Source organism: Lonchura striata, chromosome 7 (genome assembly GCF_046129695.1).
Source record: "Lonchura striata isolate bLonStr1 chromosome 7, bLonStr1.mat, whole genome shotgun sequence".
NCBI classification, from domain to species: domain Eukaryota; kingdom Metazoa; phylum Chordata; class Aves; order Passeriformes; family Estrildidae; genus Lonchura; species Lonchura striata.
In genome coordinates, this window is record NC_134609.1 from 18,927,018 (window position 1) to 18,941,554 (window position 14,537).

Sequence of the window (14,537 nt, forward strand, 5' to 3'; positions counted from 1 at the left end):
CCCATCTCTGCCCCGATTGGGCACGACCCCGCTAAGCTTCCCCGACACCGCTTCTCGCCCCCTCGGCCTTCCCTGACGGCTGCCCTCACTGAAGATGGCGGCCGGCGCCGGAAGCGGAAAGGGGGCGCTGGGCGCGGCCGCACGTGGAGCCGGGCCCAGCATGGCGCGGAGCGGGAGGCTCCGCTCGGGAGCCGCGGCCAAGCTGAAGCGTTGGCGGAAGGGCCACAGCAGCGACTCCAACCCCGAGACCCGCCAGCATCGTCTGGCTGCCCGCAGCCGCTTCTGCAGCCGGCCGGCGGGTAAGGGCAGGGGCGGGCGGGGCGGTAGGGCGCCAGGGCGAGCAGCTCCTGTCCTGTGCCCAGCGCTTCCCGGAGGGGCGCAGAGGCGCCGAGGGCTGTGGGGCGAGAGCCTCCGAGAGCTGCGGCTGGGGCAGCGGTGAGAGCGGAGCCGCTGACCGAGGCCACGGCGTAAGGAGTTAACCTCGTAGTGATACCAGGCCTCAGAAGCGGAATGAGCCGCTGCATGCTGCAGTTCCTGTCGCCCTGCGAGTCCCCCAAAACCCATGGCCATACTTCTGAGTGCTGCTGTGGTGTCTGGTGTGGTGAGGAGCGTGACAAACTAACATTTAGCCGGCCTTATGATGGGAGAGGGAAACCAAAGTGTGCCAGGCACTGTGAGAACACCGGCTGCTCTTGGCCAAGGAAATCTTTCTCATGCAGATGTTGGCTGCAGGCTGATGTCTGGGACTCAGAGGAATATACAGCATCTGTCCTGGCTGTCTGGTTGCTAGGGCTTCAGGTGGAAGGAGATAAATAGGGCTGAGTACAAGAAGCACCTCAGTGTTAAAGCCTTGGCACACCGGCAGACATTTGTGTGAGCATGGTGCTGTCTTCCATCAGAGATGACTGGACTGTGCTCTGTTTTTTTGTACAGGAATGAGGAGGTCTTTACAGTTATTAATGTGCTTTTGCCCTTTGGGGCAAAGCAGCACCTGTATTCCACATGCTGGATATGAGCTCCGGCCACGCCAGTCTGGCAGGGAGGGGAATATGGCAATTTCGGGGTGAATGGTGGAGCAATGTGACTTCACAGTTCTGACACATCTCTCACCCCAGGAGAGAAAAGTAACTTGACGGTGGATGCAGTGAAGCTGCACAATGAGCTGCAGTCGGGGTCCTTGCGTCCGGAGCGGGCGAGTGACAGTGCTCAGCTCCGTATGGAGGAGGACAGTGCTGAAGAGGCTGCCACAGAGAAGTCCTCTGGCACCTTTCTGAGTGGGCTGAGCGACTGCACTAACATCACCTTCAGCAAGGTGCAGCGCTTCTGGGAATCCAACTCTGCTGCTCACAAAGAGGTACGGACAGGAGCAGGGCTGGGGAAGGGGGGGATCTGGTGGGGATGGCCCCTGGCTGCGAGGCTAAAAGATGCTGAGCTGTTTTGCTGGCTGTTCACAGATCTGTGCCGTGCTGGCAGCTGTGACAGAGGTGATCCGCTCCCGAGGGGGCAAGGAGAGTGAGACAGAATACTTTGCTGCGCTGGTGAGTGCTGGTTATGTGGAAGAGGCGTGGGGGGAGCTGCTGCTGGCAGCATGGGTGGGCTCTGAGGAGGGATAGAGAAAGGTGCTGTGCTTGTAGCCCAAGTGGCTTTGTTCAGCAGAGATGCTGTTGGGCTGCTCCTGGTTTCTTTTCCCCCTCCCCAGGGGTTGGGGAAGGGCTGGTGTGGTGTGACCCCCTCCACCCCATTGCTTAGCCACCTTCTGTTCTCAGATGACCACGCTGGAGGCAGTGGAGTCCCCTGAATCACTGTCTGCTGTTGCCTACCTGCTTAACCTTGTCCTGAAGCGGTGAGTACTTTGCAGAGAAGCAGAGAGAGCATGGAAAAGGGATTGGTGCTGTCCTACCTTCCCATGCTGGGAAAGAAATCCAGCTGGGGTGAGCTGGTGATGCAGTCCCCTTTGTGACGGCTACTAGCTGTCTGCTCCTCATCCTACTGATATGTCCCCTTCTGGCAGGGTCCCGAGCCCAGTTCTTATTAAGAAGTTCTCAGATGCCTCAAAAGCCTTCATGAGTATTGTGTCCTCACAAGCCTGCAGCAGCTCCACGTCTGCCCTGCGATGGGTGAGTAGCCAAGAGGCAGCCAGCCATGTCAGCTCTGCTTGGGGTCTGCTGAGTGCTGGGGTCAAGGCTGCTGCTGTAGGGTGGTGCTGGGTGCTTGGCCTGCGGCCCTTGCAGGAAAGGAAGATGTCTCTGTGGGGTGATGCTAATGCCCCTGCTGCTCCCCTGTCATAGGTCCTCTCTTGCCTGGCCACACTGCTACGGAAGCAAGATTTGGCAGCCTGGAGCTACCCTGTCACCCTGCAGGTCTATCATGGCTTGTTGAGCTTTTGTGTTCATACCAAGCCCAAGGTGAGAGCCCAGTGCTTCTGGCAGGAGATGGTACTGCTTTGGGGGTTTGTTTCTGTACGCCTGGGTCTGTAGTTTCTACTCAGCTGGGTTCTTTTCCCCCAGGTGCGGAAAGCAGCGCAGTATGGCGTGTGCTCTGTCCTGAGGGGCAGCGAGTTCATGTTTGGTGATGCAGCCCCTGAGCATCACCCTGCAGCACCCTCCACCGCCAAGTTCTGTGTGCAGGAGATTGAAAAAGCTGGAGGTGTGGGGCACTGGAGCATGGGGTCTGTAGCTGCATGTGGGGAATTCTGCCACTGTGGGAGAGTAAGGACTTAGAGGGAAGAGGGGAGATTGCAGCACACTGGATTGCTGGGGAGGGAATGAGATATCTTTGGGGCACTTCTGGTGTTTTGAAGCCTCCTCAGCCCTTCTGGTGCTTTCCCAGAAGTTAGGGGAGTGTTCACCCTAGTTCTGTGGGTCAGCCCCACTGCTGTCACGGGGGCTTTGCTGTAGTGTCCCACAGGCTCAGAGGTTGCTCTGCTCTTGTAGGTGCCAAGGAGGCCACCACCACCCTGCATGTCCTTGCCCTGTTGCGGGATGTGCTGCCCTGCTTCCCTGCAGCTGTGGTGAAGACCTGCTGTGAGACCTTGCTCCGAGTCATGACCCTCAGCCATGTGGTGAGTGTTCTTGCTCCAGGGAGGACAAGGGCAGACCCTTTCCCATGGGCTACGCTCTTAAAGGGATCAAATTATCTCAGCTGTCAATTGGGAGCCTGGAAATGCAGGATGCAAATGGAAAAGAGCCCAGGACAGCTTTCTGGCCTGACTGTTGTGGAAGAGGGAGGCTATGCAGACACAGCATAGTTGCAATAGTGATGGGTTTTCCAGGGCAGAGCCTGCTTTGGAATAGGGGGACAGTGGGTTCAAAGCAGAGCCCCCTCTCCTGACACCATGTCCTTTGCAGCTGGTGACAGCGTGTGCCATGCAAGCTTTCCACAGCCTCTTCAGCGCCCAGGCCAGCGTGGCCTGCCTGCCAGCTGAGCTCAATGCCCAGATCATCACTGTGAGTGTGGGCTACCAGTGTGGGGAGGGACAGAGCTGGCAGTTGCTCAGCAGGTACCCAGCTTTCTGCTTCTGCAGGCTCTCTACGACTACGTGCCCAGCACAAGTGACCTGCAACCACTGCTGACCTGGCTGTCCACCATGGAGCGGGCACACGTCAACCTGGGCAGGTGCAGACAGGGGCCGTGGCTGGGGGAGGGGAGAGGTGGCTGCTTGGTCTCTAATCTAGCCTTTCTTTCCTCTCTAGGCTGCAGAAGGACCTGTGCTGGGCTCACCTACCCCGGCTCTTCTCTGCTGCCATGAACTGCTTCCTCTCCCCACACTCCCAGGTGGTGTCAGCAGCAGCACAGACCCTGGAGGTACCACACTCAGACACCTCTCCCTGCTTGGGTACCCTGGGCCTTGTGGGGGGCTCTGCCATGGGGCTTGGGGCTTGACAGTGAGTGGTATGCCCCTCTGTGCCTGTGAGGCTGGAGGTTCTGTGATCCAACAGCTGTCCCATTTCTTCCCTGTTTGCCCTTGCAGACTCTCCTGAGTGAGTGTGTTGCTCCCCACATGGATGATATGGGCACTGTGTCTGCATCTGCCCCAGCCCCTGCTGCCTACCTGTGCAAGATGTTCCGGTGAGGAGCAGTGATGTGAGAGGGGCTGCCCATGGGTCTGGCTGAGCTTTGACCAGCCTCTGCCCAGTCCTCAGTGGGGTCTAGGAGGCCTCTTGGGCACCCTCAATACTCCCAGTGTGACCACCTTCATTCTTCTCCTCAGATCAGTGGAGGAAGGGCTGACATACCGTTTCCATGCAGCATGGGATGAAGTTCTGCGAGTGTTGGAGGTTTTCTTTGAGACATGTGGAAAGCAGTGCCATCCCATCATGAGGAAGGTGAGCACAGGATGAAGGAGCACAGATTCATCCATAGAGGCTGGTGGGGTGGCTGCACTGCTGTCTGGTCTGTGTTGCCCCCTCCATCTGAAGCAGGGCCATGCTGTTTGCCCTGCTCTGTTGTCTGTGTGTGGCCAGAGCATGCACAGCTCTGGGACACTCAGCACAGGGATGTGCAGAGCAGCTGGCATCCCTGGGCAGGCAGAGTGATATGTGCCAGACCTGTGCACACGGCTGTTCTGTGACTGTCCTGCCCTGTTCCTGCAGTGTCTCCAGTCCTTGTGTGACCTGCGTCTCTCCCCACACTTTCCCTACACTGCTGAAGTGGACCAGGCAGTGGGGGCTGCTGTGAGCACCATGGGTCCCGAGGTGTTACTGGAAGCTGTGCCCCTGGAGATCAATGGCAAGGAGTGAGTACATTCATGGGGTAGCAGCTTTGCAGCTGTTATGTTCCGGTTCAGTCCCCATGCAGTGCTGCAGGTGTGGCTGATAAGCCTACCTGTGCCCAGCTTTGGGGCTAGGTGAAAGTGCCCTGTGCCCAGGGGCTGATGCTGGCAGTGCCCCACACCCTCCTGACCTATGCCTTGTCTCCCCAGGGAGACGCTGGATTTCCCCCGCAGCTGGCTCCTGCCAGTGCTGCGGGACAACGTGCAGGGAGCACGGCTTGGCTTCTTCACCAGTTACTTCTTGCCTTTGGCAGCTGCCCTGAAAACCAGAGGTGAGGAGAGCAGCATGTTAGAGGTCTCAGCAATCCAGGGTGTTCTGTGGGACCTCCCTTCTCTGCCTTGGGGTGGAGCAAGGTTTTGCAGTGTTTTCTGTCCCGCTCATCTCTTTCTCTTCTGCAGCCCAGGAGTTTACCCAGGCTGGGAAGAGTGTGGAAGCCAAGATCTATGACACACTGCAGTGGCAGGTAACAACCAGTGCCTGGGAGCTTTGCCATAGGGTTCCCGTGGTACCAGGCTAGGGAGCAGTGACTTGAGCAAAGACTGTGGCCTCCCATTGTTTCCTTTGCCTTCCAGGTCTGGACTCTGCTTCCTGGCTTCTGCACCCGTCCCACAGATGTGCTGGGGGCCTTCAAGGGGCTGGCCCGCACCCTGGGCATGGCCATCAGTGAGCGCCCAGATCTCCGCCCCACTGTGTGCCAGGCCTTGCGCACCCTCATCCACAAAGGCTGCGAGACAGGTTAGGGGGAACCAGGTCCTTGTGGTGGGTTCCTCCAGCTACAGGAGGGCAAATGCTGATCTTTAGCCCCCTGTCATCCTTTCCCTAGATGAAGAGCGGGCAGAAGTGGGTCGCTTTGCCAAAAATTTCCTGCCCATCCTGTTCAACGTGTACAGCCAACCTGAGGAGGGTGGGGGCACAAGTGCTCAGCGCCGCTCTGTGCTGGACACTGTCCGTGCTTACCTGACCATCACGGATCCTCAGGTGAGGGGCCTATGGGACACTGGGGCAAGCTGTCCTGGCTCAGGCCAGCATCTCCCAGCCAGACTCAGTTTGATGGGGCTTTGGTGCAGGCCTATCGAAGAGGTCAGGAAGGAAGGTTTGACCAGAGAGCAGCCCTTCCTGCCCTCATAGGCAGGGAGACTTCTCTAGCCCATCGTCTGGGATTTCCCAGTCTTGCAGTCACATCTCGCCCATCATGCACAAGCTCTTTGTGAATTTGTCCAGGTCTTTTTGGACTCACTGGTGCTTCTGGTCTCCACAAAGTCCTTTAGCAAGTTGTTTGCCAGGTGGATTGCAAACTCTTATAAAAGCACTTGCTTCAATCAGTTCTGATCCTGCTCTCTGTGCCTGCCTTGCAGATGGTGTGTGGATTCCTGGAGAAAGCCAGTGCAAAGCTGACCAGTCCTGAGAGCTCTGAGTTTGCCAGGTAACACCTGGGAGCTGATGCTAATGGGTAAAGCTCCTGGCGTGCTCCTGGTGAGCAGCCCTAGGGCATTGTCCTGTGTGGACTTTGCCACCATTGTGTACTTGATATGACTCGCAGCTGGCGTCCCAGCTTGGTTGAGCTGTGATGCCACAGTTAACAGCTGCAGCTGTGTGTCCTTCTCTGCTGCAGACTCTCCATCCTGGATCTGGTAGTGGCAATGGCACCCTATGCTGATGAGCAGTCCCTGGATTCCTTGTACCGTACCATCCAGCCTTCCCTCCAGGTGAGTTGATCCCCAGCCCTAGAGGTGCTGGGGCTGCAGTGGGGCTTCTTCTGCTTGCTGCCAGCTTGGACCCACACTCTAGGGACTGAGCAGCTGCTATGGGGGCTAGGTCTCTGCTGGGTGGTGTGGGGTGCTGTTGTCCCTTCAGACACCATGGTGAGGGGCTGCTTTGACAGTGGGAACATGTTGGCTGTCCCTGCAGAGCAAAGAGCGCAGCATGCAGAAGAAGGCGTATCGTGTGCTGGAGGAGGTGTGTGCTGCTCCCCACGCTCCCTGCCAGGCCTTCGTCCATTCCCACCTCCAGGACCTGCAGGCAGCGCTGCTGGACTCACTCAAGAGCGCAGCATCCCCGGCCAAGAGGGTGAGAGCAAGGGCTGTGGTGGTGGTGATCAGCCATTGCTGGAAGGGAAGGGATGGGGTGGGCAGCAGGGTTAACCAGGTCTGTGTCCCTGGGTGTACCAGTGCTGGTCCGTTTCTTTCCCCAGCCACGGCTGAAATGCCTATTCCACATTGTGAAGCAGCTGTCTGCAGAGCACGAGCCTTTTGTCACTGCCCTGGTCCCAGAGGTGAGCATGGTCCCTAGGAGGAACTGGCTGGCTCTGGCTGTCATAGTAGCAGCAGTGATGACATGCCTGTGTTCCTCCAGGTCATTCTATGCACCAAGGAGGTGTCAGTGGGGGCCCGCAAGAATGCGTTCATGCTGCTCGTGGAGATGGGCCATGCTTTTATCCGCTTTGGACCCACCCCTGAAGGTGAGCTTCCATTCTACTTGCTCAGCCCCATGGCCATTCTGGCCCCAGGGGGGTCAGCCCCATGCCGAGCATTCTGCTGGAATGGTCCAGGGATGCTGCTTGACAGAGTGAGTCGGGCCCTGAGTCCTCCCCCTCTTGTAGAGGCTTTGCAGCGGTTCCTGCTCCTGATCTACGTGGGGCTCACTGGCTCAGTCACCATGATCAGCTGCACCGTGCTGGCACTGACCCGCCTGTTCTTTGAGTTCAAAGGTGAGCAGGGGGGCTGGGGGTCAAGGCAGAGCCCTGTGGTGAAGGTGGGTGCTAGGAGGAAGCCATCTGTGGCTGAGTCCCACCATGGTTGCAGATCACCTGGAGTTCAGTGTGGTGGAGCAGCTCCTGCAGAACATCTGCCTGTTGCTGGCCTCCCGCACACGGGATGTGGTCAAGGCAGCCCTGGGATTCCTGAAGGTCACACTGCTGCTGGTGGACACCAAGCTCCTGGCCAAGCATGTCCAGACGATGGTGAGATCATGCATGGGGTGCCTTGAGGAGGGTGGTGGGGCAGAGTTGTGTTTGCTTTGGGTAGACAGGAGCATCTCCAGCTGCACTCTGCCTGGAAGCCAAGGAAATGACCTTGGTGTCAGACTGAGACAGCAGTGAGGAGGCTCCTTTCCTGAATCCTGGTATAGATGTGCCTGAAAAGCCCTGTGAGCTAGCACTGCCAGGAATGGACACCTCCCCATGGCCTTACCTGGGGCAGGTGTGGAGAGATAGTACCAGGGTGAACAAGGTGGCCATGCAGATAAAGGTTGGGAGGCTGGGCACCCAAGGCAGGTGTGCTTTGGTCTTGAGGGTCTCTGTCCTTTCAGCTGGAGGCTGTGGGGAACCTTTCAGATGACATGAGACGCCACTTCCGTATGAAACTGCGGAACCTCTTCATCAAGTTTATCCGCAAGTTTGGGTAAGTCAGGGTCTCCTGGAGTGGTGAGGGAGCTCTCTGGGAAGCAGTGCAGAGAAGGTGGGTGCTGACTGCTCCCTGTGTGTTTCCTCAGCTTTGAGCTGGTGAAGGGGCTGCTGCCAGCCGAGTACCATAAGGTGCTGGTGAACATCCGCAAGGCAGAATCCCGGAGCCGCAAGCAGCGTGCCCTGAAGAAGGCAGCTGCGGATATGGATGAGGAGGAGGCACCACCACCACAGCCCAGAGGAGACAGGTGAAGTCAGGCTCAGGGTGAAGGAGCAGCCCCCACAGGGGGCTTGGCACTGTATCTGCTCAGCTGGTGCTTCTAGAGATGTTAGAGACATCTCCAGGACTGCTCTTCATTGTGGGGCAGGGTGCACCCCCGGCCTTAATCCATTTTCCATCATCCTCTCCACCTTTTGACCAGTATGGAGGAGATCCTGGCTGACTCAGAGGATGAGGAGGAGGAAGAGGAGGAACGGCATCGTAGCAAGGAGTGGAGGAAGCAAGCACGGCAGAAGGGCCAGGCATGGCTGAAGGAAGGGGAAGATGATGAGCCCCTCAACTTCCTGGACCCTAATGTGTCCCAGCGGGTGCTGGGTAAGGAGTGGAGCTTCAGATGGGGCTATGGTGGGGTGGATGGGGCAAGGGCTGCTGCAATGCACAGGGGCCCTGGGGGTTGCTGCCCCCAGAATTGGATCCTTCTCCAGGCCCTGACCCATTTCTCTGTGAGCAGCCACCAAGCCAGGCCCCAAGCGGTCCAGAGGAGTGAGCCATGATTTCCAGATGTCTGAGGATGGACGCCTGATCATCCATGAAGAGGAAGAGGAGCTGGATGATGAAACCAAAGGTACTACCTGGGCTAACAAGGGCCACTCTAGACTTGCTCTAGGTCTCTGAATGGTTTTCATCATGACACCTGCATGTGGGGTCTTGGGAGGATGTGGGTGGAAGTGGCAGGAATTGGTGTGGCCTTGTGTCATACCGACTGGCTCTCTTCTGGGCCACTGCCCAGGGGAAGCAGTCACCTACATCAGGAGGGTGCTGATTCAGCCAGAGGCACCCTGCTACTGCCACACCCTCCAGGGGCTAGCACAGTACCAGGGCTTTCCCATGCCCTCATCACACACTGATCTTCTTATCCTGTACCACAGGAGCAGATGAGGAGATGGCAGATGTGCTGCAAGATGTGGGGCTCCGCAGTGTGAGTATGGGGCTCGTGGTCCTGAGGAGTTGCTGGGGGAACTCATCCTTGCCAAACCACTGCCTGTGCCATGGCAGCTGCAGCTCTGCCCCAGAGTCTGGTGGGGACACCAGGCAATTGCCAGCTGCTTGGAGGGGTGCAGGAAGTTGTCTGGGATAGGGATGTGCTGTCTGGAAAATTTTTCAGTGCCCATGGGAGGAAGCAGGAGGTTGGGGGTCAATGGGAGGCAGAACTGTAAGGACAAGCCAGCTGCAGGTTCCTGCTGTCTTTTTCTGCAGAAGAAAAGTCAGAAGCGTCGGTTCAGAGAGGAGCCAGACGATGAGGAAGTTGAGGCTGGAACCTGTTCTCAGTATAGAGGTAAGTCCTCTGCCTGTGCCCAGTCTGGGGCTCCCCAGAGGACCAGAACCATGTGCCTATCTTGTACAAGGGATGGGTGCTGCTGCAGCACAGCTGAAGCAAAAATCACAGGATCACAGACTGGGTAAGACTGGAGGGGATCAGTGTATCATCTGGTCCAACCTCCCTGCTCAAACAGTGTCATCCCAGAGCACATGGCACATGATTGCATGCAGATGGTTCCTGAATATCTCCATTGTAGAAGGCTCCAGAATGCCTCTCTAGGCAGTCTGTTCCACTACACAGTCACCCACACAGCAAAGAAGTTCTTCTCATGTTCAGGTGGAACTTCCTGTGCATCAGTTTCTGCCATTGCCTCTTGTCCTATTGCCCAACAGCAGCGAGCAGAGCCTGGTGCTATCCTCTTGACACCCTCCCTTCAGATACTTACAGACATTGATGATGTCCCCTTTTAGGTGCCTCTTTTCTGGTCTGAACAGTCCCAGCTCTCAGCCTTTCCTCATAAGAGAGATGCTCCAGTCCCTTAATCCTTCACTGGAACAGCTCCATGAGCTCCATGTGTCTCTTGCACTATGAGCCCAGAACTGGACACAATATTCCAGCTGCATCCTCACTTGGGCTGAGTTAGAGGGGCAGGATCCCTTTCCTTGACCTGCTGGCAGTGCTCTTCCTAATGCACCCCAGGACACCATTGGCTTTCTTGGCCACAAGGACACTGCTGACTCATGAACAACTTGTTTTCTACAGGATCCCCAGGTCCTTCCCTGCACAGCTGATTTCCAGCAGGTTGGCTCCCAGTTTGAACTGGTGCTTGGGGTTATTTCTCCTCAGGTGCATTTGCCTTCATTAATTTCAAACAGTTCTCTACACATTTCTCCAGAGATTTTACTTGTAGGAAATAGCCACCTTTTTGCTGTCCTGACACTAAGAGCTGGAGACAAAAAACAGGAACAGCTTCCACAGCCTAGAAGTGGGCAGGTGGAGGCCCAAGACCCCCTTCCAACACATATTCTCTTTTCCAGCTGGAGGCTCTGGGATCCATCGGCCACTGAACAAGGAGCCAGCCTTCGGTGCAGAGTATAGATCCAAGGTGAGGGACCCATGGGGTTGCAGGGTTTTTCTGTGGGGATGCTTGGACTTTGCTGGGGCAGGAAGCACCATTTTTGTTGGGAATCTGGTCCTGTAGCACCAAGGTTGGAGGGGATCTCTGCTCCAAGAGGAGTTGCCAAACAGTATTTGTGAACACTGCCAGCCCATTTCCAAGTTCCTGTTCTGTCCTTGCTGTGGACAGTTCCTGCTCACTGCTCAAAGCAGGTGTCTGTAGCATCATGTTGGTGGGAAATCAGCTCCCAGGGCAGTGTGCTCAGTTGGCATCTCACTGCAACACAGTGTTTGGGATAGCCGGGTGGCAGGGTTGCACTGGAAGGGGACACATGCATCTTCCCTAGTGCTGCATCTTCTCTCATCTTACTATCTCCCACAGAAAGGTAAAGGTGATGTGAAGAAGAAGGGCCAGCTCGACCCCTATGCCTACATCCCCCTGAACCGAGCTAAACTCAACAGAAGGTGAGGCTAACCAGGAAGGGCACAGGGGTGGGAACGGGTTTGATCCTGCATTTTGTTAGGGTTTTCTTGGTGGGTTTGGGAGCGCCCTGTCATCTGCTGTGCCACTCCTTGCGGAGTCTGGAGCAGCACCCCCGTGCATTAAGTGTGCCCAGTGCCTGCACCAAAACAGCTTCCTGCTCCTTGCTCCCTCCAGGAAGCGGGCGAAAATGCAGGGCCAGTTCAAGGGCCTGATGAAGGGAGCCCAGCGCGGGGCCAAGGCCGGCCGCAGGAACCGACTGAAGTCCCAGCGCTCCTGAGGACACTCAGCTGTTCGACCTGCCCTACCCAAAGACACAGCATCGTCTTAGTGGAACAGCCGGGGGTCCTCTTGAAGGTGACCTCCATTTGTTTGAGACTCCCTGGGAAGCTGCTTTGATGTATTATGGACTAATGACCCTTCTGTGCCTGGTACAGGCATGGGTGTGCGTGTGTGAGAGCAAGTAATATGTAAAGAATTCTCTGTATTGATAAATATCCTCTGTTCTTACTCAGCCCAGATTCCTCCTCTCCTTCCCTTCAGATCTTGTATAACTGTGCTGTGCGTTCTGTCCACGTGCAGCGGGTCCTCCTGCCGCTGCAGGGCTGCATCCCACAGGACTCACACCAGCATCAGCCTGGACTTGGGGCCAGAGCTCTCTCTCCCACATTGGGCTTGCCTGGAGGCTGCTAGAAGCAGCACTGTGGCACAGAGCAGCAGGGCTTATGTGCAGTGGGGCTGAGATGTGGAGCTGGCCATAGAACAAAGCCAGAAAGGCTGAAGTTCTTATAACCAGCTTTCTTTACCAAATTCCTTGGCAGGTTCTTCTGCCCAAAACTGTGGCCAGGGAATCTGTGCCGTGTGGAAAGTGACTGCCATTTGACCACTGGACACTTTTCCCATATCAGCCATGCCTGATGGCAAGGCAAGAGCACTTGGCTGCAAATTTCTTCAAACTGGCTGGAAACTGCTACAGCAAACCTCTGTGCCTTGCCATTTCTCTTGCCTTTGAGAGCTGAAAGAAGCCCTTTTCTCTGGCTACTTCCTGCCAGCTAGACCTGAGCAGCACAAGTAATCTGAAACTTTTTAGCTGCTCAGCCTTGTCACATTGGCCTGAGCATCAGGTTTTGCTCAGCTACTTCTACGCTGAGTGCAAAAAATGGTGCTTGGCTGGGAGTAGTGGATACAGGTCCCATTGCTTGCACTGCAAAGAACATGTGTTCTTTGTTAGCCAGGTTAGCTGGCTTTCCCTTCCTCTTTCATATTAAAAAGGCTTCAGCCTTTGTAATTTCCTATTGTGCCAGCTTACATGCTGGAATTGCAATGCTTCTCAATTCTGTAATAAGCTAAAGGGATTGTGGTTGTTCAGCCTCTTACTGCAGGCTTCTTTCTGGAGGCTGCAAATCCAGTTTTGTGGCTTTCTTATGCTTGTTGGTTTTGGTTTTTTTTTTTCCTGAGATTGTTTTAAAAGCCTGGGATAGAGGAGGAGCTCTTGTACTGATACTGGTCCTGCCTTTTCAGGAATGCTGTTCCTTTGTGCTTTCCCACCCAGGGCTCTCAGAGGGACTCTTGAGGCCCCAGGACCATGTTGAGGTGCTGCTGCTCATCCTGCCAGAAGGCAGCTCACAGCCTGGCCTACAGGACAGCCTTCTGCAGCAGCACCTTGTGAGCTACACCATCTTTCTCTGCTACCTGCAGCATGGGCCTGATGCCTTCCCCTCCCCTGAGAGCAGGACAGGGGGAGACAGGCAGTAGTCACCTTCTGAGACACCAACCCCTGTAACCTGAGGCTCTAGACCCAGCAGAGCTATCTGTCTTTCTGCTTTCCTTTCTCTCCTTGGAGACGAGACCTAGAGAAGGCTGTAGCTAATTTATTTGGGAGCTCTAGCTTACTCACTCTATTGTTCTTCATTTGCATGTTGTTGCTTAAATGAGTACATGCCTGCACAGAACAGAAGAGTTTTATTAGCACAGAGGATGGTGTTCACCTGAGCTGGAATCCAGAGAACAGATTCTGCTGCAACAACATCTTGTTAATCAGCTAATTAATCATGTAATGCAATGGAAACCCTTGGTGAGAAGATGTTATCCTGCCTGAGAAGGCTGACTGTGCATCAAGCCTGCTCCACACCAGCAGCTGCCCCTGGCAGGGAGCAGAGCTGTGTCTTGGGGGCCCACAGGAGCCTGAGCATGCAGCTCTGACATGGGGCAGGTGAGGGGTAGTGTGGGTTGTGCCTCCTGCAGTTGCTTTTCACAACTATTTTGCAACTATTTTACCCCTGGAGAGGCACAAACTGGGGACCTGGAGACATGCTTGGATTTTGCTTCAAGCTGGGATGTGGCTTGAAGGCTATTTCTTCACTCAGCAGGCTCTTAAACTATGAAGTACCAGTACTGAGCTACACTTGTGCATGACATTGTCACAAAGGCTTCTTGACCCTTGCAGATACCAGCTTGAGGAGAGCCAGGCAGGACTAACACGCTGCCCCCAGTGCTGGCTAAATGCCCACCCTGGTTCTTAAAGGTTAAAATCAGACTTGCCCCATGGGGCTGTGCCTACCCACCGTCCAGATGGACCACCCCATCCTTGAAAGACGCTACAGGCCCTTTCGGGGTTCCCCTGTTCAGAGTTGGGATTCCTCACAGAAGTAGTGCAGGGATGGGAAAACCCTCCTGGGGCAGCAGGAGCTTTGGTGTTTAACCTGAAATGATTGGCAGAGAGATAATGAAGTGTGGAGTTTTAAAATGCCAAGGGACCACTCCACCTGAAATCTAGTAAATTAAAATAATATTAATTCCTAGTCCCTCAGCACTCCACTCTAGACTTAAAATTGTTTCTGAGTTGTGTTTCTGTAGTTGCTACCTGAGTACTGCAGGTGCAGCAAGTGTGGAGGGGCACAGGGCCCCTGGCTGTGAACACTGCAGGTGCTTTCACCCACAAAGGGGAAAAAAGGGAAAAAAGGGAATAAAACTGCTCATCAGTGTCTGTGTTCTCTGTTTGTCCTTGATGGAGAGCGCTGATAACAAACACTCAAGCCGAGATGGGAATTGCAGTTTCTGGTGTAACTCGTGCTTGGAGCATTTGGTGCGGCCCCCGCAGGATGGGCTCCGCCAGGCACGGTGTGAGTACCCTGCAGTCGTGGGTACGGTGTGAGTGCCCTGCAGTGGCGGGTACGGTGTGAGTGCCCTGCAGTGGCGGGTACGGTGTGCATTTCCTGCAGTGGCGG

At 55.7% G+C, this 14,537-nt stretch overlaps 1 protein-coding gene across 1 annotated transcript; it reads left to right on the forward strand.

Moving 5' to 3' along the window:
• The first annotated feature begins 129 nt into the window (after nt 1-129).
• RRP12 (ribosomal RNA processing 12 homolog) lies at nt 130-11,824 on the forward strand. Its single transcript, XM_021536397.3, has 34 exons — nt 130-299; nt 1,116-1,354; nt 1,455-1,538; nt 1,767-1,843; nt 2,012-2,117; nt 2,289-2,405; nt 2,508-2,646; nt 2,934-3,061; nt 3,348-3,446; nt 3,524-3,615; nt 3,693-3,804; nt 3,971-4,068; nt 4,211-4,325; nt 4,593-4,735; nt 4,922-5,043; nt 5,171-5,235; nt 5,345-5,507; nt 5,596-5,750; nt 6,128-6,195; nt 6,385-6,478; nt 6,681-6,839; nt 6,964-7,044; nt 7,125-7,230; nt 7,372-7,479; nt 7,574-7,731; nt 8,079-8,170; nt 8,262-8,420; nt 8,595-8,767; nt 8,904-9,017; nt 9,322-9,371; nt 9,650-9,728; nt 10,751-10,818; nt 11,212-11,294; nt 11,488-11,824. Exons 1-34 carry the CDS (start codon nt 161-163, stop codon nt 11,588-11,590), a joined length of 3,888 nt encoding a protein of 1,295 aa, XP_021392072.2. The 5' UTR covers nt 130-160; the 3' UTR covers nt 11,591-11,824.
• The last annotated feature ends 2,713 nt before the right edge of the window (nt 11,825-14,537 follow it).

Bases quoted from the DNA above. Each gene is read 5' to 3' on its own strand.
- RRP12 (XM_021536397.3), top strand. From the start codon at position 161: ATGGCGCGGAGCGGGAGGCTCCGCTCGGGAGCCGCGGCCAAGCTGAAG. The intron at 5,508-5,595 runs GTTAGGGGGAAC...TCCTTTCCCTAG, and splicing joins CCACAAAGGCTGCGAGACAG to ATGAAGAGCGGGCAGAAGTG. The intron at 11,295-11,487 runs GTGAGGCTAACC...TGCTCCCTCCAG, and splicing joins CGAGCTAAACTCAACAGAAG to GAAGCGGGCGAAAATGCAGG.